Raw genomic sequence first — 23,539 nt, 5'->3', positions numbered from 1 at the left:
ACTAGACACGGGAGCTGACACCAGGGACACCCAGGGTAAAGAACCATCCTGTATGCCTCACGGTGGACCCTTCCCCGAGGCACAGTCTCACTTAATTCCATTTCCTGCCCGTGAGACTAATCTAAAGGAGTACTTTGCACTGTGAAAAAACGGGCACCTGGTGTGGGCACAGCAGAAAAGGACCCCTGGACCTTCCTCACCCACTTCTGAACCCACGATAGACTAAACTTCCACATTAAGGGGCCTCCTTTAAAGCCACCTGGGTGGACAGTGTGCCTCTCACCTGGAGCTGGGTCAGCTGACGCCAGGGCCTGCACAGGCTCCACCTGGCCCTTCCCCATTTAATTTCCCTTCTCCAGGGAGGGGGCAGAGGTGTGCAGACTAGGTTCGTCTGTAAAGATTACTTTACTCTCCTAGAAAAATACACGCTGCAAATCTGAGGGCTACCATTCACGTCAGGACTCCTGAGGGAGACAGTTACCTCTGGACACCAGACAGTGCGGGGAGGTACATTAAATACGGTTGGAGAGGTGGACTTTTAAAAAAACCTGTTTCTCCTATTTCTAGAAAAACAAAAAAACAAAAAAACAGGAGAAACAGACTGCCATCTGCCCGGCTTCCTGTGTGTGCACGTGTGTGTACACGGGAACAGCTTGGGGGAGGGGCGGTCATGCAAACAGGAGGGACAGGAAAAATCCTGGCGAGTGTCTTAGTGTTGCATGTGGGAGGGGAGGGGCCCTGGAGCCTGGGCAGGTAGCTGCGTCCTCTCATTCCACTGAGAGGCGGGCGTCCGTTCGAGAGCAGAAGCTCTCTCCCTCCAGGGTGCTCCCACTGAGCAAATCAGACGTCCCAGGAGCGTGAACACTGCTGTAGAGTAAGGACCGGCGTGGCGCCCTGAGGTGGGCAAACCACCCGGGAACATGTCCTCCTGGTGAGCAGTGTGTTCCGGAACTAGGGGAGGGCAGTTGGGGAAAAGAGGTTGTGGAGACGGGTCATTGTCAAGGGGACGGTGAGAAGTGTCCTGTTCCAGCATTGCTAAGTGACAGCACAGACAAGCCTGGTCTCAACTGTCGCCAGGGTCACTGCAAAGGCCAGGGCCGTGGTTGAGGCCACTCTGGGCTGAGAAGGATGTGCACCTCCAGGCCGTGGGCTGCGAAATGGTGTGCAGCTGGGCAGGGAGGGCTAGAGGCACAGAGACCCGCTCCTTAGATCCCGATGGTCTGCAGAACCCGCCTCTCGTTGTCATTGAGGTGCCCAGAAAACATCACATAGCAGGGCTGCTGTGCGAACTGGCAGAGGAAGTCCGTGAGATATGCCTGTGGGGAGGAGGGCAGCACTGACGGTCCCGGACACATGGGCTCCTACACAAACACCAGCACCCCAGGGGTGGCTTCCCACATTCTTGACCTGGTTTAGGTTCCTGGTTTAGGTAGGCATTTGGAGACCAAATGCCACAGGGAAATGAACTCTGCCCAGGACCCATCTCACGTTCCACCCCGAGGACCTCTGTGACAGCCTCAAGAAGCTAGACGCGTCACGGACTAAAGCACGAGGCAAAGTCCCACCCAAGCCCATGGCCTCAGCAGGACAGGAGGTCCGCCCTGAGGCTGCAGCGTGAAGCGGAGGGGCTCTGTCTGGATGCCTCACCTGCAGGTCGACCTGGTAGAGGGGGTCCTTCAGGGCGTCGGGGTCATCGTCTTCGTCTTCCTCGTAGTAGTCCTCCTCTGCCAGGCGCAGGTGGGGGGTGGGGTGGGGGGGTGGGGGTCAGGGCACAGCCTGGCCAGGCCCCCACTGAGGCCCAGCACATGGCTGCAGGGAGGGTGGGGACGCTGGGGACATCCCTGCAGGCCCCCAATCCCTTCCCAGCACTGTCTTGGGAGTGGTGGGCACAGAAGAGGCGCTCGCCACGCCGCCCGCTCCCCAGACTACGCACCATATTTACTCGTGGCGAGGATGTCGGACAGGAGCTGGCCGGCCAGGCCCTCCTCCTCCTCTTCCTCCTCCTGGTCCTCCCACATGTCATTGGAGTCGTCTGGTGGGAGATGAAAACAGCTGCAGCCACGCACACATTTCCTCCCCAAACCCAACGGGCAGAGCAGGGTCCCCGGGTCTCTGACTGTGGCCTGCAGGCCCACGGGCGAACCAGGGGCGGCAGGTGTGAAGGAAGAGCGGGTATTTGGGGGGGGGGGGGAGATAAAGGCTGCGAGGTTCTGGAAGAAAACCACAGAGGATGGGCTAATGCCGCCCTAATCCCACCCGGCCCTGTGATTTCACAGGCAGAACTGAGAGGCGGCTCCACACACCCAGCCCCACCAGCCAGAGTGACTCAATAAACCAAACGGGCAATCTGAAGGCAGGCGGCTTGGCCTAAAGGCTACGAGGTTCCCGGGAGGCGGGTCTGAGCACCTTGGCCCCACTCTGGGGGAGCGGCCTGGCGAGCAGCATTGGCCTCCATGACATTAGACAGCTCGTTGATGATCAGCTTTAGGATCTTGACCAGCAAAGGAATGTTTGTCCAGCGCTCAGGGTCTGGGGGAAAGAAAAGGCTTCCAGTCAGGCTCACCGGCTCCCTGGACATACCCTGTCATGCACGGATGGTCAACAGTCCACCACCTGCAGGCTCTCCTCCCAGATCACATCCAGATGCTAATGGACGATTTAGCTACATCACTTCATCTGCCCGGTGCTATTAGAGCTCAGGAATTGAAGGAGGTAGCTTTTGGCCAGTAATAAAGCTCAGACACCAGGTAGGGGCATGTAACCAAGCACACCAGTCCCCACAACCCGCGGATGGAGAGGTGGCAGGTTAATTATAAACCTCAGGTCAGGGGCAGTGCAGCATTCAAGGCCTACAAGTCACTGGGGTCACAGGCCACAGGCGACCCGATAATCAACATACACTGAACTTGGTACCGAAGCCCCAGGATAAAGCTGGAAGCAGGATCCCTGGTGCTGAAGACGTTTGTCAATGTCCAGCAACAGGGAGAACCGTGTTCTGACCTATTGCTCACCCAGTTCCCTGCTCTTCATCCAGCCTGTCACTGACAGTTCTAGTTAAACCCTACCTCCCCCAGGTCTCCCCAGTGTCACCCACTCTTGGCGGCCTTGGCGCGTGTGCGAACACCCTCGTCCACACCATAGATCTCCTCGCCCTTCACGCGGATGTCCTGCAGCCGCTTGTCATCTGCATTGATGCCATGCTGGAGCAGCTTGCACAGGGCCACAGAGCTGGCAAGGAACAGGCAGGAGGGTCACTCAGCCACCCAGCCAGAGGTCGCTCCAAGGACATGAGCATTATGTCCCGAGACACTCTCTTTATGACAAAGTTCTGTTCACAAGTAATGAGCAGAGAAGAGGAGCTGCTGAACACAGCTTGGCTGGGAAAGCCCCACAATGAGCCTGCTGGGTGGTGCGCTGGGTGATGAGCCCAGGGGGACAGAGCCCAGGACAGAGGTCCAGGTCCAGGGCAGGGGCTGGGCTGGCCAAGAACCACCTCTGGCTGGTGGAGTCTGAGGCAGAGGAGCATGTCTAGCTGATAGAAATCAAATGCTACGGTTGACTATCTGGGAACCTCAGGGACACAAGGGGCAGTCTGTCATGTCCAACAAAATTCCAGGGCGCAAATCTGGGGAGGAGCAGCGTGAGAAGAGGCTCACCTGACTTTGCCCTCATACTGGCCATAGAACAAGTGCTGCCGGCTCGTCCACTCAGCCATCACGAACTCCAGGGCAGGCTTGCCGGTGGGCCCAGGCAGGCTGCACAGGAACTCCAGGAGGGGCTCCAGCTGGGTGTGCACCAGGTGGGCGAACACCATGATCAGGGACTAGGGGCGACAAGAGGGTGGGGACCTGAAGAAACAAAGTACTTGGAACCTTCCTTGTCCAAGTCTCCTGATCGATTTTACCTAACTGTTCTACAAGGGCAGTCAGAGCTCAGTAACTAGGGACCAGGGTGAGGTCTGCACTCCCACCACCCAGGGTGGGAAGCTGGCCCCCACCCTCTCACCTGCATGACGCTCAGCGTCTCCGCCTGCTGCATCTTGCTGAGGATGGCACGGAGGATCTGGTCCAGGTTCTCCCCCAGCTCGCGCCCAGCCTTGGAGATGAGGGTGGAGACCAGGCGGCCCACAAAGGCCGCGGTGAACTCGGAGGTGCGGGGGTCCAGGAGCTGGCTCACCACCTGCATCACGTACCACAGCCCGTTGTGGCCCTGCTCGTCATGCCACTGGGCCACCTGCTCCAGCGTCACCGACACGTAGGCCCGCAGGCACTCTCCACCGTTCTGGGGAGACAGGTGGCAGGTGAGATTAACAGCTGGGACACACACCAGGGGCCCTCAGTATGTACAGGCAAGCACTGCTGTCCAGGGTCTGACCCTCCTCAGAGTGGTGGGCTTCAGGTTCATGGGGGCTTGTTCCACTGAAGTCTGCTGTTCACCATCACAGACATGGACACACCACTGTCCCCACCTTACCACTCAGCTCTCTCAAAAATGCACTCTGCCCGGCAGGGCATGGCTCAGCGGTTGAGCAACAATCTAGGATCCACAAGATTGCAGTTTGATTCCCCGTTAGGGCACATGCCCAGGTTGTGGGCTCGATCCCGTCAGGGGTGTGCAGGAGGCAGCGATGAATGACGACTCATCATTGATGTTTCTTTTTTTAAAAAAAATATATCTTTACTGATTTCAGAGAGAGGAAAGGAGACAGAGACATCAATGATGAGAAAGTCATTGATCAAGCCCACAACCCGGGCCTGTGCCCTGACCAGGAATCGAACCCCGTTCGCCTGGATCCCAAGCTGACGCTCAATCGCTAAGCCACGCCTGACCGGGCTCATCATTGATGCTTCTATCTCTCTCCCTTCCTCTCTCTGAAATCAATAAAGATATATATATATTAAAAAAAAAAAAAAGGCACTCTGATCTCAGGGACAAGGGCCATAGAAACCCACCCCTGGTACTGGAAACATATCTAAGACCCAGTGTACCTGGGGGACTACAGGTGCCTGGAGATTTCCAAAACCCTCTCTTTGCTGACTTTATTCACAGAAGGAACATCCAGAAAAGGCTTTCTTATGGCCCGTCTGTCTGTAACCTCTTACAAAGGACGACCCCGCAGACATAGGGGTGTCCACATCGCTACCAAGGTAACACCCCAAAGCACAGAGCAACAGGCTTCTGCAGCTAGCACCGCCCTGGTCCTCTGGGTAAGTACGGGTGTGAGAGACACATGTCCAGAGGCCCCAGCCTCCGAGAAGCATGGTGGGAGTTGCCTCCCCTTTGGCTGCCATGGCCGAGATACCTGCATGGTGGCGTTGTCGTCTGTGTGAAGGGTGCACTGTGCCACGGCAGGGAATGCCTGGCAGATGAGAAGCTGGGAGAGCGGTGGCTTTGTGTTCCGCACCACTGTGGTCAGGATGTCGATGGCTGTCTGCAGGAGAGAGGGGAGGTCAGAACTGCCGCTGAGATGGGGGAGGGGGCCCAACATCCAGTCCTTACTGCCCAGAGAAAGCTCGTTAATGAAAGAAAAGGAACCACGAGAAGGTAGCGTGTGCTCCCAGCCTCCTCGTGGTGGCTCATGACTTGACTGGCCACAGGGCTGTGTGGCGTATGGCAGCAGACTGGGCGTCAGGTGACATACTAAGTGGTGCTGAAAAACAAGGGTACCTCTGGAACAAGAACCACCCGTCCCCGCGGACAAAGCAGCCAGTAAACTCACCCTGAACCTCACGGTCATTGGTGTCCTGCCAGCTGGGCGGATGTGCAGGTAGCAGTGGCAGTGTGAGGTTACACCTGCTCACACCCTCCCACACCTGCACCGTGTGGCTTCTTGTGCCCACTCACCGCACACAGCCCCGCGGGGATCTTGTCGGCTGGTGCCTGCATGATGCTGACCAGCGTCGGGATCAGCCGCATCTGCATGGGGCCCTGGCAGGCTTCGATCTGGGATAGCTCCTTGAAGATGTCCTGAGCCAGCGAAGCGACAACCGGATCTGAGGTGGACAAGGCAACACGGGCCCCGCCCGATGGTCTGCACATGCTGCTGGCTTAGTGATGCCTGGTGGGTGGCCCTAACCTACGTTAGCAACTTCTGCTTGGATGACATGCCACACACCCGGGACCTAGCGGGGCCACCTGGATAACCTGAAACAACGGGAGAGATGTGGCATCTCCAAAGGCACACAGGTCTCCCCACACCACGGATGGGCCTGTGAAAGTTACTCCTAAAACCAAATTTGGCTCTTCTGGGGAATTCTTTAATGTCTTTATTTGTGTGACACTGGGATTGTGCTCAAAGAACGACTGCTACTGGTCTCGTGTGGAGGAGGAGCCCATGCACCTCCTGGGGGCAACTATATGGGAGGACCCTGCAGATCCTGCTCCAGGCCAAGAGCCTGGAAGAAGTGACACCTCAGCTGGAGCCACGTGGCCTGGGCAACAGGGTCTCCTCTCCACAAGAGACGCATGCAGCACACCGAGGTCCACGTTACAGGCCTGCACACAGCTGTCTGTTAACAGAGGGAAGTCAGCCGTGAGCATCTGTGGACTGTGACATGATGGCTGCAGAGAGTGGGGCCCATCTGACAGTGCAGCATGGAAGCCTCACCAGGACACGCTCTCAAGTGAGAAGCAAAAACAACGTGCAGTACTGCCCCACCCCAGCACCCATTCCGAGCTTCAATACCGGGGCTTTCTCCTTAAAACAAACATCCTGTTATTTCTGATAATAAAGAACTAACATTACACACTGCAGAACTGTTAAAAGAAAGAAAACAAGCGTAATCCCCCCGCCTAGAAGCACTGCCCTTGACATGCTGATGTATTTTCTTCCAGTACTTTTCTTATGTACATATACTTATATGCATCCCTTTCTAACACAAAACCAAAACTTGGGGTTGCAAAACTGTCTACATTCTCATTGCTTTAAACAGTCCCCTGAAGTTGGATTTTATGGCTGTACAGTGCCCCATTTTATGGGTATAAATTAATCTCCACTATTCCCACATTTGTGCTATGAAAACGTGTGATGCACCCCTCTGTTCACCTCTCTGTCCTCCCACTGCCTTGGCTGTTATAGTCCAGGCCTCTCCTTCCCGGGAGCTTTGATGTAGATGCTCCACTTCCTACTTTGCTGCCAGAGTTCTGAATGGAACTGACAGCCCCTCTTCACCACTCTCTCCTGGTTTTCATCAGAGGTTAGACGTATGAGAATAGGAGCTCTCCTTTTCAGCTCTGCTGATAGTCAGTCCTTGCTTACAATGCGGAAGATCTCGGGCCCCAGGGACATGTTCAGCTAAGCCCAGCCCACCTCCGGGTGGTGCCCTCCCTGGTGGCATACCGTTACTGTACTTCAGGAAAATGGCGATGGTGAAGGGGCAGATCTTGCTCTCCACGCTGGCCGTGAACTCTGGGTCTACTGTGCAGACGATGCACAGCGTCTCCATCACCAGGTTCAGGACCTCGGAGCTGAACTGCGCGGCCAGGTGAATCAGGCCGTCCAGGACGCTGGGGAGGAAGGGCTGGAGGACGTGGGTGCTCTCCGAGGCTTTCAGCTGGTCACAGTAACTGGGGAGAGACAGAGAAGCAGGAATCACTCAGGCTGGTTTTCCGATCAATAGCAGGGAGCAGCATTTTCCACGTGTGGCTTTATGAAGCGACTTCCAGCTAGTTTTTACTTCTTCCTATAGCATGTTTCACAAATATCAGCACCACCGTCTGTTTCCTAATCTACTCCCTTTAAAATTTCTTTCATGGTTCTCCCACTCTGTCTTAAAATACATCCCGTCGTATCTTTACATCTGAATTGCTAAGATACTAAGTTAAATGTCTCACGATTCCCGACTACTGCTCAGTCACATTCCCAAGACCTGGATAAATATTCTTGTTATTTTCCAAATACTTAGTGTTTCATCGTCTCTTCCGATATAAGTGTTATTTAGCAAGAGATTTTTAAACTTCCACATTATAAAAATTATGTACTCTTTGGTTTTCTTTTGAATCCTAAAATGAGATCAACTTATATAAACATTCTATGCACACTTATAGAACTGATGTCCTATCTGTAGGGTTCAAAGTTTGCTATATGTGTTCTACATTTCCAATCACTACATCTCTACCGGACGCTGCTCACCATGTCCAATGGGTACAGTGATTAAGTCTTTGTTCATTTTCAAAATGGTAACAAAGTCAATAAAAACACTGTTTCTCTGTGTTAAAGATCCTCGAACAGAAACAAGGGCTTCCACAGGTACTTGATAAATGCTTTTCAGAGTGGCTCAGTTGTTTGGAGTATCATTCCGGCACCAAAAGATGGCGAGTCCAATTCCAATAAGGGCACATACCCAGGTTGCGGGTTCGATCACTAGTCAACACTGCAGGAGGCAACTGATGTTTCTAACATTGATGTTTCTCTCTCTCTCTTCCTCTAAAATCAACTTTAAAAAATGTTGTGATACCAATAAGTAAACAAAATGTTAAAAACAATTTTAAGAATCTCGTGACCACTGACAATGGCTGTGAGAGATGCCTGCTCTCAGTAATTCTCTCAGAGTAGTTTTATCACCCTAAGGTGGCGCACTCACCCCCAGATGGCTCTCACAGCAGAAATCCGAACTGATGGGGGTTGTGTCTCATGAAGACCACTAACTGTTGCCTGTAGAAACTGCTGGATCAATTCAGGGGACATAGCAACAGTGAACCGACTGGCAGCCCAAAGTGCCCGACCCAAGAGGAAGGGAGACACTGGGGGGAAGAGAGAGAAATTAGGGGCTGGACAACAATGTTCCTGTTACTCGCCCTTCCTCCTACCCACTGCATCCCTCAGCTTGCCAGTCACTGGATGTCACAGCTTAGATGAGAGAAGCAGACCCTGGGTGTTCTCGGACCACAGGCCACGGCTGGAGCACCACAAATTACAGCTGTAGTCCTTTTACCTACAACAGGTCCATAAATGCCAGTTTGCCCAACAACAGGCACCTTGGTTAGCATGGCCTTCAAGGCCCTGAGATCAGTGACTCTGCCTTACCTACAGTTTCCCTGTATGACTTCGACTCAAGCACAACCCTCCCCAGCTACTCCTGTCCTCACATTTCTGCGCTCTATTTATAAACCAACACTCTCGCCTCTCCCAGCATCACCCTCTTGGGCAGCAGGAGCCCCCCTCCCTCTGTGCCGCTGTAACGCTACACCCTTAGCTTCCTTCCGCGGTATGTATGTTTGATACTCTGGCCCTGGTGTAGGGCTGACCCCCTACCTACTCTGTGCAGCCCAAGAACAGGGACTGCACTTACCCAGCTGCACAGGGTGTCACTTAGTTACTTGAACAGTAAACACTCAGGTGATGGGATCTACTAAACAGAACCCAGCAATGTACCAGTCAGATAATTACATACTAACATAATGGGAGCGGCAGTTCTCAGGTACGGACCCGGGAGTGCGGGAGCCCCAAGTGTTAAAACTGCTTTCATGTAACACCATGACACGGTCTGTCTGCTCACTTCATTCTCTCCACATGCACAGGGGAGTTTTCCTGGGGTCATGTGACTTACGACACCATGGCTCAGTTTTAATTGCCAGTATGTTAAGTATTCACACATGAAATTCACAGAAAACTCTCTTCGGGATCATTAATAATTAAAAATGGCTGGTATAGAAAAGTCCTTTGCTAAAGGCAGGATAATAATGTTATCTATTAAACCTTTTCCCAGTCTTACCACTAAATATTCTCAAATCTGCATGAGCTTTTGAAGATTCTTTGTTAGGGCAAATGTTACAGACATAGGCTGATGGTTTGAGAAGTTCCAATGTCTTCACTCAACACGTGTCACATGTATAGTCCATGCAGGCACCGTGGAGTAGAAAGTATACTAGATGCACCTGCTCTCTCAGAGACCTCACAATGAGCAAGAGGAAGAAACACATTCATCAGCCACAGTGCAGCCTCCCATAAACAAAGGGGAAAGGATGCTCCCAATGGGCCTGGGCTCTGGACACTCAGTCGTCTCAATGTCGACCCAGAGGACAGAAGTGACAGCCGAGAGCCTATGACACGCTGCCTGTCAGCCAGCACAGAACCCTCAGGAGAAGTATGCGCCCCAAGGGCTGTGTGTGGAGAGGCACGTGAAAAGCCAGGGCTGAGCAGCAGCGCCAAGTGCCTGTGCTGTGGCGCAGAGAGAAAGCAAGGTCAGCAGGGTGTAAGGGGTCAGTCTATGGGTGCAGAGCAGAGTAAGACACGGCGCGAGCAGAGGCAGCGGAGCTGAGAACCTCAGCCAGACGTCGTGAGTGTCCGGCTACTCTGGAGGGCTGGGAAATGGATCTAACGTGCTGGAGGCTGCTTCTCTCTTAGGGCAGTGGCAACATGGTCATGAGAACAGAACCGTGTCACTTGGATACTGGCCAAGAATCAAGTGTGAGGGAAGTGACAGGAAGCAAACAGGAAGAACTGCCCAGGGTGCCGACTGGGCAGCAGAGCTCAAGTCCTCAGGGCACAGAAACCGGACCTCGGACCTTTCAAGTGGTCACACGGCTGAGAAGGCAGTGCTGGTCTGGAGGAGAACCATGAGCAAGGCAATTGCAGCCCCTGGTTGGTAAGGGTGAGCCAAGTCTTGGGGCTGTTTAGGAGCAGATGAGTTCAAGCTCTAGGGCAGAAAGAAGACCTTTCCCCAGAGGACACGAGCACCTGGCTGACCCACCTCAGTGAACACCACAAAGGGCTGACAAGCCCGAAGGCTGTCCAGACCCTGGACCTGCTGGGCCATACCTGAGAGGTTGAGGTCTGCGAGGACAACACTGGTCAGGAACCCGTGCATGTCGAAATGGACCCGGCCATTTTTCACGCTATCAGTGATGATGGACTTCACGGAGCCCAGTGCCAGCATGCACGCCTCATGAATCTTCCACCTGCAAAAGAGGCATCATCACTTGCAAAAACCTCGCTGCCAGAAAGACAAACATTCGAGGGAAGGAGACTCAGGAGAGGCCTCCAGCAGAACCTGACCTTCCCATCAAAACCAAGAGTGGAAACAGAGAAATCCAGGACAAGCCTTCTAATTAAAACAAGGTAAAGTTCTTCCTCTGAAAGCTTTTTAGAAAGGCCAATAAAACAATCTGAACAACTACCATCAGGTTGGGAAGAAATGCTTTGAACCCAAAAGTCAAAGGCAGCTCTGAGGCCCAGCATGTCCCCAGGTGGAGCCCCTGCGTCCCCCTTACCAGTGCTCAGCGCCGCTGTTCTTGGTTTGCTCGGCTTCCTGTAAGTGCCGAGTGGCAGCAGCAGCAAGGGCGGCTGCACTCTCATTCTGGAAGTCAGCGGCTGCAGCCTGGGGAGACAGGGGGTGGGCTAATGCATCTGTCTGTGCAGAGTGAACCCACATTAGCTGCATCGCACACTGAATGGTCCAACTCTTTCACACACGTGCTAAGCCCTGCCTGCGAGCACTGGAAACACGAGCCCTCCCAGTGCAGGTCTGATGGAGCCAGAGCCCAGGCACTGGGGATCTGACGGCAGGCACAGATCCCTTCTGCAGCGTCTGCGTGAGCAACATGAGGTGACGCTGTGTTGACAACGGACCAGGCGCTTGACTCGGGGAGCCTGACTGGGAGCTAAAGGGCTAATCTACTGACGGGGCCTTGTGCAGATGCCCTGACCTTTCTCAGGCCCAGAAACACTACTGAGCGACGAGCAGAGCTCAGCGCTGAGGGCACCTCCCCCCACCCGAGGGCGCCCGGCTCACCAGCAGCAGGTCCTGCGCAGCGATGCGGACTGTGTAGGAGAAGGTGTCATCGTCCTCGTCCTCCACGAACTGCTGGGGGTTGGCCGTCCACACCTTAACCTGAGGACGGGGTCAGGGCTGTGAGCCTCGGCGAGGTCCTACGGGCTCGGGTCCCCAGCGCCCGGGTCGGGCAGGCTGTGCCAGCTTCCCGAGGCCCAGGAAGCCCTCCCGGCGCCCGGCGTGCATCCACCTGCTCCTCCGTGATCTGCATGTACAGGATGACGTAGTAGGTCAGCTCCGGCAGCGCTTTCCTGACCGTGCTCCTGAACTTGCTGTTCTCCAGCAGCGCGTGCACGAACTCGAAGATGCTGAAGACGAGGTTCTCGAAGCCCAGGACTTCGCCTACAGGGAGCAGAGCACGTCGGCGACAAGGGAGCGAGGCCAGACCATGCCGGGAGAAACGGCGTCGGCTGTCCGACTAATGATGGTTTACAGCACTTCCTAATTCCTGCCTCCAGGGAACAGCCAGGGGCTGTGGAGCCAAAGAGGAACTTTGAGGCCCGGCTGGTGCAGCTCAGTGTTTGAGCGTTGACCTAGGACCCAGGAGACCACGGTTCGATTCCCGGTAGGGCACATGCCCGGGTTGTGGGCTCGATCCCCAGTCAGGGGCGTGCAGGAGGCAGCCAATCAATGACTCACCACTGATGTTTCTATCTCTCTCTCTTCCATTCCCTTCCTCTCTCTGAAATCAATAACAATATATTAAAAATTTTTTTTTTTTTTTAAAAGAAAGGAACTTTGAAGATAGCACACTCTGGTTTTTGGAGAATCAGAAATAGAGAATGTATTTTCCAGCATGTCTGTTTTTGATCTGAAATACTTAAAATACTACAACAGAAGGAAAGTGTCATCCCCTGGGGCCCCCAAGTTAAAATAGACGGAATGAGAGGGGCTGGGCTAGGCGGCCTGGAAGGCACCTTGTCCAACTCCGAGGCCCCGTGACCGTGAGATTCAGGCCCGTGCCTTGTTCCCACACCCAGCACAGCAAAAGGAAACCCAACTAGAAAACTGGCTTAAGAGAGTGAGCCTCCCAGTGACCGCTTTCCTGTCTGTCTGTCTTCTCCTCACGGTCCCTTTTCTCTCAGACATACCACATACCGTCAGAATCCACAGGGTCTTCCACTTCCTCTGTGTAATTGACTTCTGTCCTCACGTAAGTATGATGAAGGGTAAAGAAACAGAACCTGGAATCTGCTTTACATACCTTCTACGAGGGACGGTAGACACTAAGGGGAAGATACCAGCTAACACTAGAGCAAGTGCTTTAAGGGCCCCACAACCACGCAGCCCAGCATGACCTCCACAGCCCTGGAAAGGATATAAGGCCGCGCTCTCCGTCAGTGTGTTCCAGACAATGGGCAGGATCTGCTGCATGGAGGACGCCATGTGCTTGGGGAAGTTCTTCACCAGGGCGGTCACTGCCTGTGCCAGAGACAAGACCACAGGAGAGACATCAGGGTGCAGACCACCCTCAAGCCCAAGCCCTCAGCAGCAGCCGGTGCTTACCTTGAGGACTTCCATCTTAAATCCGCTGTCGGACGTGGGCCCGTCCGGGATCTGCAGGGCCTGCACGAAGGCTGCAGTGAACTGCTGCACCACGGGGAAGATCAGGACTTTGGCGGCCCCCTGTCACCAGATAGCAAGTCAGGACCACCAGGCCGCCGACTGAGGGCGGCGAGCACAAACCAGACACCAGCACCCAAGGCATCAGGCCCCAGTCCCTGGCAGTGGTCTGCACCGCGCCTTCTCGAAGCCATTATATAGGTGTTTCCAGCTGCCTCTTTCACACAAGGGCATAAAATACCAGTGAAGTTCTGGGAAACTAGTGTGAACAGGAGCAGGACAAGGTGTTGGAAGAAATAAGACTCAAACGAAAGGACACCGAGACACATATGCCTGAAAATTATCCTGAATGTCCAGTGTCCCTGCCACCCGGGCATGTGCATTTGCAGAGAGCTGCTGCCCCCAATGGAGGTGTCAAAACGTGACCCAAAAGTTCCCGTACCTTTTCTAGTTCCTCCATATTACAGATCATATGGGCACAAGTGGTGAAAATCTCCACAGCTCGGGAACGGGTTCGAATGCCATACACCTGGGAAAAAGGTACAGCAGAGCCGTGAGACTGCTATGTCTGTGCACCTGTGACTTCTCAACCATGACATGGACTGGGTTCCCTGGAGAGATGGGAACGCCATCCACCATGCCCAGGGGACAGACTCTGTGATGCAGAGGATGAAGGCAGCGGACAATCAGGACTCACTAGAACAAGCCTTATGTGCACAGGTCTCTGTAGGCTGATCTGATGGGAACACCAGGCTGGGCACAGAGGAGGAGGGCGGCTACAATGCTACCCGTAAGGTTCCTGTCTTACTGTGAATGAGTTCTACTCATGCACTCATGAGCACATCTACATGTGGTACATTAATGGTCTTTGTGAGCAATGTAGTGACAGGCTGCTTCCAAGTGCTTAGCGGGTGAGTGAACTCTGGGGTGAGGCCTCAGTGAGGCTGGAGGGAGCAGTCGGCTCAGAGACTTCAGGCTACAGGGTGCACGAGGATGACGCATGTGAAAAGGATGGCAGCTCTCAGTCTTTTATCAAAAGTGAGTGGTTTAGACAGGGACCTGGGTCACTCTGGTCTTCAGGTTGGGGATTGGCAGCAACACCAGTCTCCCACCGGAGAGGGGAGGCTGACTGCAGCCTGCGCAGCTCTGCCTGCCGTGGCCTCGGCCCTGAGACCTCGTACCTCGGCCATGGTGAAGATCTTATACATCTCTGGGAGGATGACAGGAGCTACGAGCGGCATCTGCGTGTCTGTTACTTCCCGGGTGAATTCTACAAAGAAAAAGGAGTGCTGTAAACTATCTGCTTTGTAGATGTTAACTGAAAATTTCAAACTGCTTCTAGGTGGCAGTTCCCCAATAGATAGCACACAGGTAAAGACACTGGCCTGGTGGCCTTGTCCTGGGGAAGGAAAAGTAGCAAGAGCTACTCATTATTTGGTAGAAAAAAAAGAGAACAATACAGACATAAAGGAAAACACACGAGATTAAGAAAGTAAACCTTTAATCTCAGCAAATCAGAAAAAGCTGGGATACCAGCAACAAGATTGATGTTACAGACCATCAATATCACATGGACTTTAGTAAAGCTGGGCCCAGATGCCAAGTTCAGTAAACTGAAATCCAAACAGTAGCACTGGCTTCATAACTAGGTTAGAATGCATCTCAGGAAAGCCAGCAGATCAGAGAAAGAAAGTACAGCTGGGACTTCCACAAACCTGTAGGAACAGAGGGGACACAGGCTTTCTAAAAGACCAACGCAAGATGGCTAATGTCCAGGTAAGGATTCCTTGAAGGCAAAACAGAGCAGCGACTTCACCCAGAGGTAGGAAACAGAGTACAACTAGGAGCCTGGGAAACTGGGTCCTCCCTGGGGAAATGTGTTAACAGGTGCCGGGAGGGGCTCACAGTTATCAATGCAGCTTAGATGAGATACCACCAAATCTCCTTGGACTAAAAGTTCAAGTATTTTATTCTACTTGACTATTCCTAACTTTGTCTTGGTTGAACTAACTAGGAAAATCATATAACAATGATGAAAATCACAATGGCTAACAATAAGGGGTGCTCACGCCAGGTACCGTGCTGACCGCTTATGGAAAGCAGCTCATTTAAACGACTCAAAGCTCCTCTGAGGCAGATACAATCATTATCTTAATTTATACACAAGAAAACCCAGGCTTGAGGGAAAGCCAGGACATGAACTGAGATCGAGGGCTTCACCACCATGCTTCACCTGCCCTTGAGTGTGAAGGCTTGAGCAGCAGATATGACACCAACAGAATTCCCCACAGAGAGCGGACGGGGCAGGGGGGACAGACATGGAGATGAAGAACTGGGAGGGGCAGCAGCACCAGGGAGAGCCACACAGGTCAAGTCCTGCTGCTCAGAGCCCTTCCATCAAACAGCTTCTGGTAGGTGCCATGGCACCTGGGATCCAGCACCACCAGAGAAAAGGCTTCCGTACCTGTCAGCACGCGCATGGCTCCATGGACGGCATTCAGGTCTCCGCTCACCAACATCTCCATGAGCAGGTTGAAGAGCTGGGGCCAGGCTTCGGGCCAGTCCCAGTGGGCGATGGCTGACACTGCGTAGGCCACACTGGAGCGCACCTTGCTTATCGACTCTCTCAACCCGTTGGGCAACAGCTCCCGGATAACAATTTTTGCCTGTAGAGGAGAAAAGCCCATCTGCCATTAGACCAGGTTGTATGTGGTCAGCAAAACACCCACTTATGTATTAGCAAAGCACTGTGGGCAAGACACTGCCTATCTATAGAAAACTCCAATCTATAAACTTGACACACAATTCACTCAGAGTCCCTGTGGTCCCCACATCTGTGCCGTCCACCACAGCAGCACCAGCTCCACATGGCCATGGACATTAATTACAATGAAACAAAATGAAAGCCTCAGTCAGAACACACAGACATCCCATAACTGCAGAGAGCTACAAGGACAGCTTACACCTCAAAATTTCTCAGGGGGCCCAGGATGGATGCACAGTTCTGTACTAAACAGAAACGTTAGTTCATTTAATCCTCAAAAAACTCTTTAGAAGTTAGAATTTTAATTCTACTTTTAGATATTTAAGAAATCGGGGCTTAGAAGAAAAATACTTTTCCAACACCGCAGACTGGGACCCGAGTGCCAGTCGGCCTGCCACTTGAGCTGTCTAATGTCCCCTTATCTCTAGCATGTGTCCACAATACCAGCCACCCGACCGCCTTCTCTGCCTGGTCCTCCAACTGTTCCACACTGTCCAGGCAGACCAGTCAGTAACTGTCCTTACCCTTTCTGTAGTTTCTGGAGGCCTGAACTTCTCCGAGTGGGCACACCAGTGCGTCTCCACGTACTGCTTCAGAATGACTGAGGCCAGCTGCGGAGAGAACATGAGCGAGGTCCATAGCAAGAGGCTTTCTTCATGTAAAACCACACACATGGCTGATGCACTCACTCCAAGTAGAGCTAAATCTGGTACTGAACCCAAGGTTTCTTACAAACTGGCATTACTCCTTCTCTTTCCCATAAAAGTTTCATAACCAAGTACAGGGAATTATAAATTGGACCAACCAGGCAGGACTTACTTGACGAATTGCCAGGGCCCCCTGGGGATCCACGGTCAGCTCGGCCAGGTGAACACCAAATTCTGAAAGAGAAAATTTTATTGTGAGTCTAAGAGAAGCAGGAAAGCGCTAGAAATTTACTGAGCTATGACCCTGATGCCAACAAGAAAGACTTCAGAAAGGAGCTTGAACCTTCCCTTCTAAAAGCCCGGATAATGATAAGATCAACTCCACCAAGGAGGAGAAGCAGGTGGCTGCAGGACTAGGCCTCGCACAGAGACAAGTTCCTGTACCAGTTCCCCTTCTCCAGTCACTGGAAGGCATCTCCCAGCCCTTCCCTTCCAAGACGCTAACATCTTCCTCTTAAACCAATGAACATGTATCCAACTGAAACCAGTACTATCTGACCCCAAAGAAAAAGTAAAAGGTGAGACTGCAGGAGTTGCTCAGACACATACCACAAGATAAGAGATGACTGAGTCTCAGGAGATCTAGCTTTCTCAGGCTTAGTCCTAGGATACTCAGTCCAGTATTTCTGAGCTCTCCTTCCACACCTGCTTCTCTGCGAGCTTCAGAATCAACCTAACTCACCAATAATGCCAAGCGGCCCCATCCAAGGTCAATACTCCTTTCCATTTATTCAAGCCCGTTTCTAAGTCTTGTAGGATGTTTAACACTGAGGGTTAAACAGAAGGGAGAAGGAACCACACACTTTTCATCAGTCCACGTGGGCACCAACTGGAAGAGTCATTACAGCATGAAGACCAGGCAAACTCCGCAGCCAGGAGAAGGTAGTACTCTGGTGATGATCACAACAGCTGAAGCTCTTTAATCTTGCCTAGTAGCCTTCAGAGATCACACCCCACTTTCCACTAATCACCTTGTTTCACACATCACTGAGACTGTGAGGATGGAAAGAGACAACCAGAAAACTACAATCCATGAGGGGCCCAGAACCCTAAGTCAACCAGGCAACTGGCACCTACAACGAGCACTGACAGAGGGATTTTCTCAGAAAGCTTACTGCCTCCCTGTAGGAAAGAGGAAGCCTGAAAGTTCAAGTAACACTACCCTCGGCTCAAAAGCCCCAATGGGAAAGGAAATCTTTAAAGTTACCATCACCATTAACTAAAGACATATTTTAAAAGTGGGATGGATGAACAGAATAGATTTTGTCTATAGGCTCCTAGTTTTAAAAAAGTGACCACGTGATCAACTCTGGTTTGGAAACTCCCAAAATTCAAAGACAAAGAGCTTACTTGCATTACGTTATAGGGGAATATAAGAGGGAAAGTATCAATTATTATTTTAACCCAATTATTCTGTCTTCACATGTACCCATTAGAAATAGCGATATCAGTCACCAGAGAATTTCATAGCATAAAACTTTAGTTTTTTAAAGAGCTATGTGAAGAATTGTTTACAGGGAGTGACGGTGGTGGTGCTCTCTGACTTGACTTATTTACAGGTATTCACTCAAAAGAGATCGTACAATATTTTTGGAAGAAATACAACTAAGTATATCTCTAAAGAAAAAAGTACTTTTATTTATTTTAGTGTGTGTTGGGGAATTTCCAGTTTTGCTGATTGGTGTCTTTAACATAACTTCTTTAGAAAGCACTAGAAAGAACAGCCGAAAACTGACTTCGAGATGATTAAGGCAGAAAAACCTGAGACACAGACATATACTACTGTTTTATTTTGTCTTGCTTAGAAAGGATCAATTCAGATTTAACTAAAATTCAATCTGAGTTAGCCGAAGGGGAACATTCCCAAGTGGGTGGTATGAAGTTGGCTTTCTAAAGTCATTTGTGTTAAGAAATTGAATTTCTCTAGTTACTTTTCCCAAGGTGAAATAGGACGGACTATTCTGTTAATCTGGGTTTTCACCCCAAGCCTAGGTAGGGTTTTTTTTTTTCTTCCTTCAAAATATTTTTATTGACTTTTAGAGAGAGAGTGAAACATCCAGAGGCTGCCTCCTACATTGAGCCTGCAACCTACCCATGCCCTGACCAGGAATGGAACCAGCAACCTTTCGGTGCACGGGATGACGCCCAACCGAGACACACCAGCCAGGGCTGAGTCCAGGTTCTTGATTATACCTTTAATCCAATCTAAAATGGGATCCTGACTCCTTTCCAAGAAAGCCTTTACCCTCCTGTTTCCTAACTCCTTCTTTCAATCTTTTGTCCCACCAGGCAGAAACATTATCTTTTAAAAACTGGCTTAGAAGGATGATCCAAGGGGAGCATGGGGACGTGGGACCTGACAGCACCTCCACAGGCAAGGAAGCTACTGGGGGGAGGGTGTGCAGAGCTGTGAGCAGGCTTTTCAGGGAGGAGAAGGGTTACAAGCACAGCTCTAGAGAAGCCCCTTTTTCTTATGAGGGTTGGGAATCACCACAAAACCACAGCTAAAGGGAAAAAGAAAACTCCACCACTGGCCTTTTTCCGAGCGTGGCCTCCTTCCACTCGGCTCAGTGCCCAGGAGTGCCCAGTGCCTCAGTGCCACACGCCCAGGACTGCGTTGGATCCTCGAGGGGCTGCCTTCACAGGTGACAGTGCTTATGCTAGGCTGCAAGAGAGCCAGAAAAGCGCCCATGAGAACCAGGAAGCAACTCCCAGCCAGCAGGATCATCTCTCTAGGCCTCGAAGAGGGGGATAAACACAGATTCTGGGCAGCATCTGAATGCCAGGAAGAAGGAGGGAGGCAACTCTCCCAGGTCAATTATGGTGGTGGAAGGGAAAAAAAAAACATGTTTTCTGTGACATATCTGCTGGGAGCAAGACAGACAAGACTAAGTCAAGGCCAAACAACAGGACGTCTTCATTTCTAGTACACAAAAAAGAAAAAACTGAAAGAAACATGACGGAGGGTCTAAATCTAACTATACAGGAAAGCCTGTGCCATGCCGGCCTGGAGAATTAAAGCTCCACTACCAAGATGATGCTACTCTTAGAGGAAAAGTGGAGACAAAAGAAGAATAAACTGTACTCTAAGATGTAAAACGGGAACATGTAAATATACCAAAAACAGAGAGCTGATGTTATCAAAGTCATGACCTTGTAAGTCAGACAAAAAAGAGCTGATGAAACTGACTGCAGGACATGAGACTGATGTAAGAGATCACTGGCAGCTCACAACATCTCATCTCTTTAATTATTACGTTTATAAAATGCTTGTATCACCTGCCTATTAATAAAACGGAATTATAAAAACGCTCTAACATTTTTTTAAAAAGCCTTATATTTTTGCTCTATTGGGGTAGAATGTTCCCACAAACCCTGCTGATCAAGCTCAAAATCTCAATCCCCTCAGAAAGATGAAAGGTGACGCCACCTGCTGGAATACTGTGTAACTGCCCAACTTCCCAGGCGCCAGCTCCTCGTCTCAGGACCAGAGCTGCCGAGGGTGGCCAGTGACACCAGTTGCTTCTCTCATCAACCCTATGAGCTAGGCTTTCACTACTCGGAAACGTTTGCTGCTTCCGCCAGATACCAAGTGACTAGAGAAAATGGCAAACACGGACTCAGGAAAGTCATTCCGGGACATGGGACTGAGGAAACAACTCTCTCGATCCCTTCAAAGTGGACTCACCAGGAATCGGGTGGCTCTCTCACATACATACTCTCCCCTGGCTTAAGAGGATAAGAGGCTCACATTCGGAAAACGCCAGTTACAGGCAAGTTATTTCTTGGAAAACATCAGCTGGCTGACTAAATGACCAGGATGTACTTTGGGCTCCAGCAACTTCAATTTTCTGATTGCCAATAAAATAAAAAACAAAAACCCCTCAATTTTCTAAGACAATTGCTTCTTAAATCTCTTCTACCCCCAAATCAGCTAAGAGCATGACAACTTTTTCTTGTCTGTTCATTTAACGGAGTTTTCAGCTGACCTGTGCCCTTTTCCCAAAAATTACATTAGAGATTCTACTGAATCTTCAAGTCTAGGGGCATCACCTGGGAGCCAACACAGGTGTGCACAACTGTTTGCCAAAGGCAAAAGACTCGTCAATCTTAAGGATCAGCTGAGACCAGCCTCTCGTATGCAGCACTAATAAACAGCTCACAAGGATGGTGTGATTACTGGAAGGGACTGGAAACAACCAGATCTGGCTGTCACCTGAGCTGGAGCTCACGGAACTCAGAAGATCACCAGAACACAAATAATAAACACCAACTCCCAGGTTTCCTGCTAACTTCAAGTTTTAGGGAAGCATGTTTCTAGGACCAGAAAGCAAGGTTTCCCCACAAGAATACAGCCACAACGTGAAGCAACTCCAAAGGAGCAAAATCATTTGCTCATCTGCTGGCCTGCTGGGCGTTCTGACAGCAGGAGCCACGTCCTGCGGCTGCATCAGGCCACGGAGCTGGTTGATGCTGGCTGGTGTGGCTCAGTGGTCAAGCATCCTCCCATGCACCAACAGGTCACCGGTTTGACTCCCAGGCAGGGCACATGCCTGGGCTGTGGGCTCTGTCCCCAGTAAGGGGCGCGCATGAGGCAGCCGACTGATGTCTCTCTCCCCCTCTCCCTTTCTCTCTAAAATCAATAAAAATGTATTTAAACATGACCATGATGTTAAGGAAACATCTGAGATTCAGGCAGAATACAAAGCGGGCAGTACTCTGGACCCAGAGGCAAGAACAGGGTGGAAGCCACAGGAGGGAAGGAGAGAAGCAAGGTACTGTATCTGAGGGAGGGGTCACATCACCATCCTCCACCGAACTGTGAGCCTCCACAGTTTCTAAATAACCCCAAAGAACCAGGATGTTTAAAAACACAAACAGCATCCAAAGGGTGCAAAGCAGAGCATTCAACGAGAGACTTGACCGGCTGCCTGCCACTCGCTAGACCCAAGCCACGCGCCTTCCTGCCAGGGTGCGGGGTCAGGTGGCTGCACCTGAGCCGCCCGCTGGCCCGCCGGTCTTCCCTGTGGCCACAGCACACCCACCACCAGCCGGCCGTGGTCTATTCCCACCAGCGGCCTCCATCAAATGCAAAGTTCCGCTTAATTTTGGATTTCGAGACAGCAAAGGCTGAAGAAAGCTAGGGACTGGAGCTCTGCAACGGACCTGGTCTAGAGGGGGTCCCGGCGAGGGTGAGGGAGGGACCAGGGCCCCGGTGCAGCCTCGACGCCAGCACGGGCCACCCTTGCTGGAAAGGTGCTGAACCTGAGCCTGGGGCCCCAGGAACACTGGGCGTCGTTCCGGGGGGTGGGGGGGCTCCACTTCGTTCCCGCAGGAGCCCGGCCGAGAGGAGGCTCCCCGCCTGTCGCTTGTCCTCCGTCACAGCCCAGGGAGGCAGGGCTGGGGCGCGAGCGCAGCGACGCTATGGCGGCTGCCCAGCTCCCTCCTGGGGGCTGCTGCTGTCCGAGGGCCTGACACTCTGGACGACGGCGACGACAGTCTCCACCAGCCCTGGGCACGGCCCTTAACCCGCTGGGCCCCAAGTCTCCCCGTGTCTCAACGCAGCGACAGTCACGCCAACAGCTCTCCTGCGTTGTGGGGACGTCAAGACCGAACTCAGGCGCGACGTGCCCGCCGATTTCCCGGGAAGACCCCGAGTCCGGGGCGAGAGCCGCGTCCCGGAGGCGGGTGCGCGCGGGCGGCGCTCGGGGGTCTCCGCCGGGCGCGGGAGGCGGGGGTCCGGGGGGGGGGGTGTCTGGCGCGGACGCCCCGGCGGCCAGGCGCGCGGGGCGGTCACTGAAGGGCCTGGAGAAGCCCCGCGGGGCCCGCCGCCGCCGACCCATCGCCGCGGCGCCCACGGGAGCGCGGGACGCGGGGCGCAGACAAAGGGCGGTGGGCGCTGCGCCCTGAGAACAGACGGGCCGCGGGGCGCACGTGGTTCTCGCCGACTCCGGACGTCGTGACGGACCGTAAGCCGGGGCCGCACCCGCCCGCCCGCCCGCCGGCCTCCGCGGTCCCAGCGCCTGGACCACCGAGCGCGGCCTGAGCGCGGACCCCCGCGCCTGACCTCCGACCCCGGGCCTGACCTGGGTCCCCGGGCCTGGCCCCGGATTCCCAGGCCTGAGCGCGGAACCCCCGGCCTGACCTCGGACGCCGGACCCCGCGCGGCGCCGTTCCCCCCCCCCATCCCCCGCCTCAGGCCCCTCAGCGAGCTCCCGGCCGCCGCCCCGGACGCCCCGCCTCTCACTCACCCTCCGTCACCTCCAGCACCTTGATCTGCTCCTCGGCGGCCGCTCGCACCTCCTGCACGGGGGACAGGATCCCGGTGAGCGTGTCCACCAACGCCTCCTTCAGGCCCTGGGCCACCGGCCCCGGCAGCCCCGAGGCCGCGCCCGCCGCCGCCGCCGCCATCTTTCCCCGCTCAGCCCGCCAGCCCCGCGGCCGGCCCCGCCCCCGACGACGGCGCCCGCGCGCGGCCAATCCGCGAAGCCGCGCCTGCGCACCAGAGGCGGCGGGCGCGCCGGGCGTCCCGGGCTCCGGGGAAATGCGCGTCGGCCTCCGCGGACAGCGCCTCCCGCGGCAGGGACGGGAAACGCACCTTCCTCCGCGAGAGGGAGGGGTTCTGAGAAGCTGAGCCCCGGAGGCGTTAGCGGGCTTCCCTGGAGCGAAGGCCGGGACGTGGGACTCTAGATGCGTGGGCCTTTCGGGTGCAAGATGCTGTGCTAGGAGCGAGC

The 23,539-nt window shown here is 53.2% G+C and overlaps 1 protein-coding gene across 3 annotated transcripts; it reads right to left on the bottom strand.

The window, feature by feature from the left end:
- Window positions 1-386: 386 nt before the first annotated feature.
- IPO9 (importin 9) lies at window positions 387-23,216 on the bottom strand. 3 transcript variants are annotated; one of them, XM_087828972.1, is made up of 24 exons: window positions 23,057-23,216; window positions 16,918-16,979; window positions 16,623-16,709; window positions 15,799-16,000; window positions 14,516-14,604; window positions 13,777-13,863; window positions 13,278-13,397; window positions 13,093-13,193; window positions 12,870-12,928; window positions 11,962-12,113; window positions 11,733-11,831; window positions 11,212-11,318; window positions 10,760-10,899; window positions 8,583-8,742; window positions 7,340-7,566; window positions 5,845-5,993; window positions 5,303-5,431; window positions 4,006-4,281; window positions 3,657-3,823; window positions 3,095-3,228; window positions 2,407-2,529; window positions 1,934-2,032; window positions 1,648-1,724; window positions 387-1,316 (listed from the first exon to the last, which is right to left on the bottom strand). In XM_087828972.1, the coding sequence occupies exons 1-24, from the start codon at window positions 23,214-23,216 to the stop codon at window positions 1,206-1,208; spliced, it is 3,117 nt and encodes a 1,038-aa protein (XP_087685098.1). In that variant the 3' UTR covers window positions 387-1,205. The 3 variants fall into 3 exon arrangements, with proteins under 3 accessions (XP_087685098.1, XP_016067105.2, XP_087685099.1); XM_016211619.2 differs by lacking the exon at window positions 23,057-23,216 and adding an exon at window positions 19,341-19,446; XM_087828973.1 differs by lacking the exons at window positions 16,623-16,709; window positions 16,918-16,979; window positions 23,057-23,216 and having other exon boundaries at window positions 14,516-15,049; window positions 15,799-15,871.
- Between the last annotated feature and the right edge of the window lie 323 nt (window positions 23,217-23,539).

Source organism: Miniopterus natalensis, chromosome 21 (assembly GCF_054644295.1).
Source record: "Miniopterus natalensis isolate mMinNat1 chromosome 21, mMinNat1.hap1, whole genome shotgun sequence".
Lineage (NCBI taxonomy): Eukaryota > Metazoa > Chordata > Mammalia > Chiroptera > Miniopteridae > Miniopterus > Miniopterus natalensis.
Note: the sequence above shows the minus strand (reverse complement) of the source record. Positions and strands in the feature narration are given on the sequence as shown.

Excerpts from the sequence above, each read along its gene's own strand:
- IPO9 (XM_087828972.1), bottom strand. The coding sequence starts at position 23,216 with ATGGCGGCGGCGGCGGCGGGCGCGGCCTCGGGGCTGCCGGGGCCGGTG. Across the intron at positions 11,319-11,732 it reads CTGCGCAGGACCTGCTGCTG|GCTGCAGCCGCTGACTTCCA; the intron begins GTGAGCCGGGCG and ends CTGTCTCCCCAG. Across the intron at positions 4,282-5,302 it reads ACGACAACGCCACCATGCAG|AACGGTGGAGAGTGCCTGCG; the intron begins GTATCTCGGCCA and ends CTGTCTCCCCAG.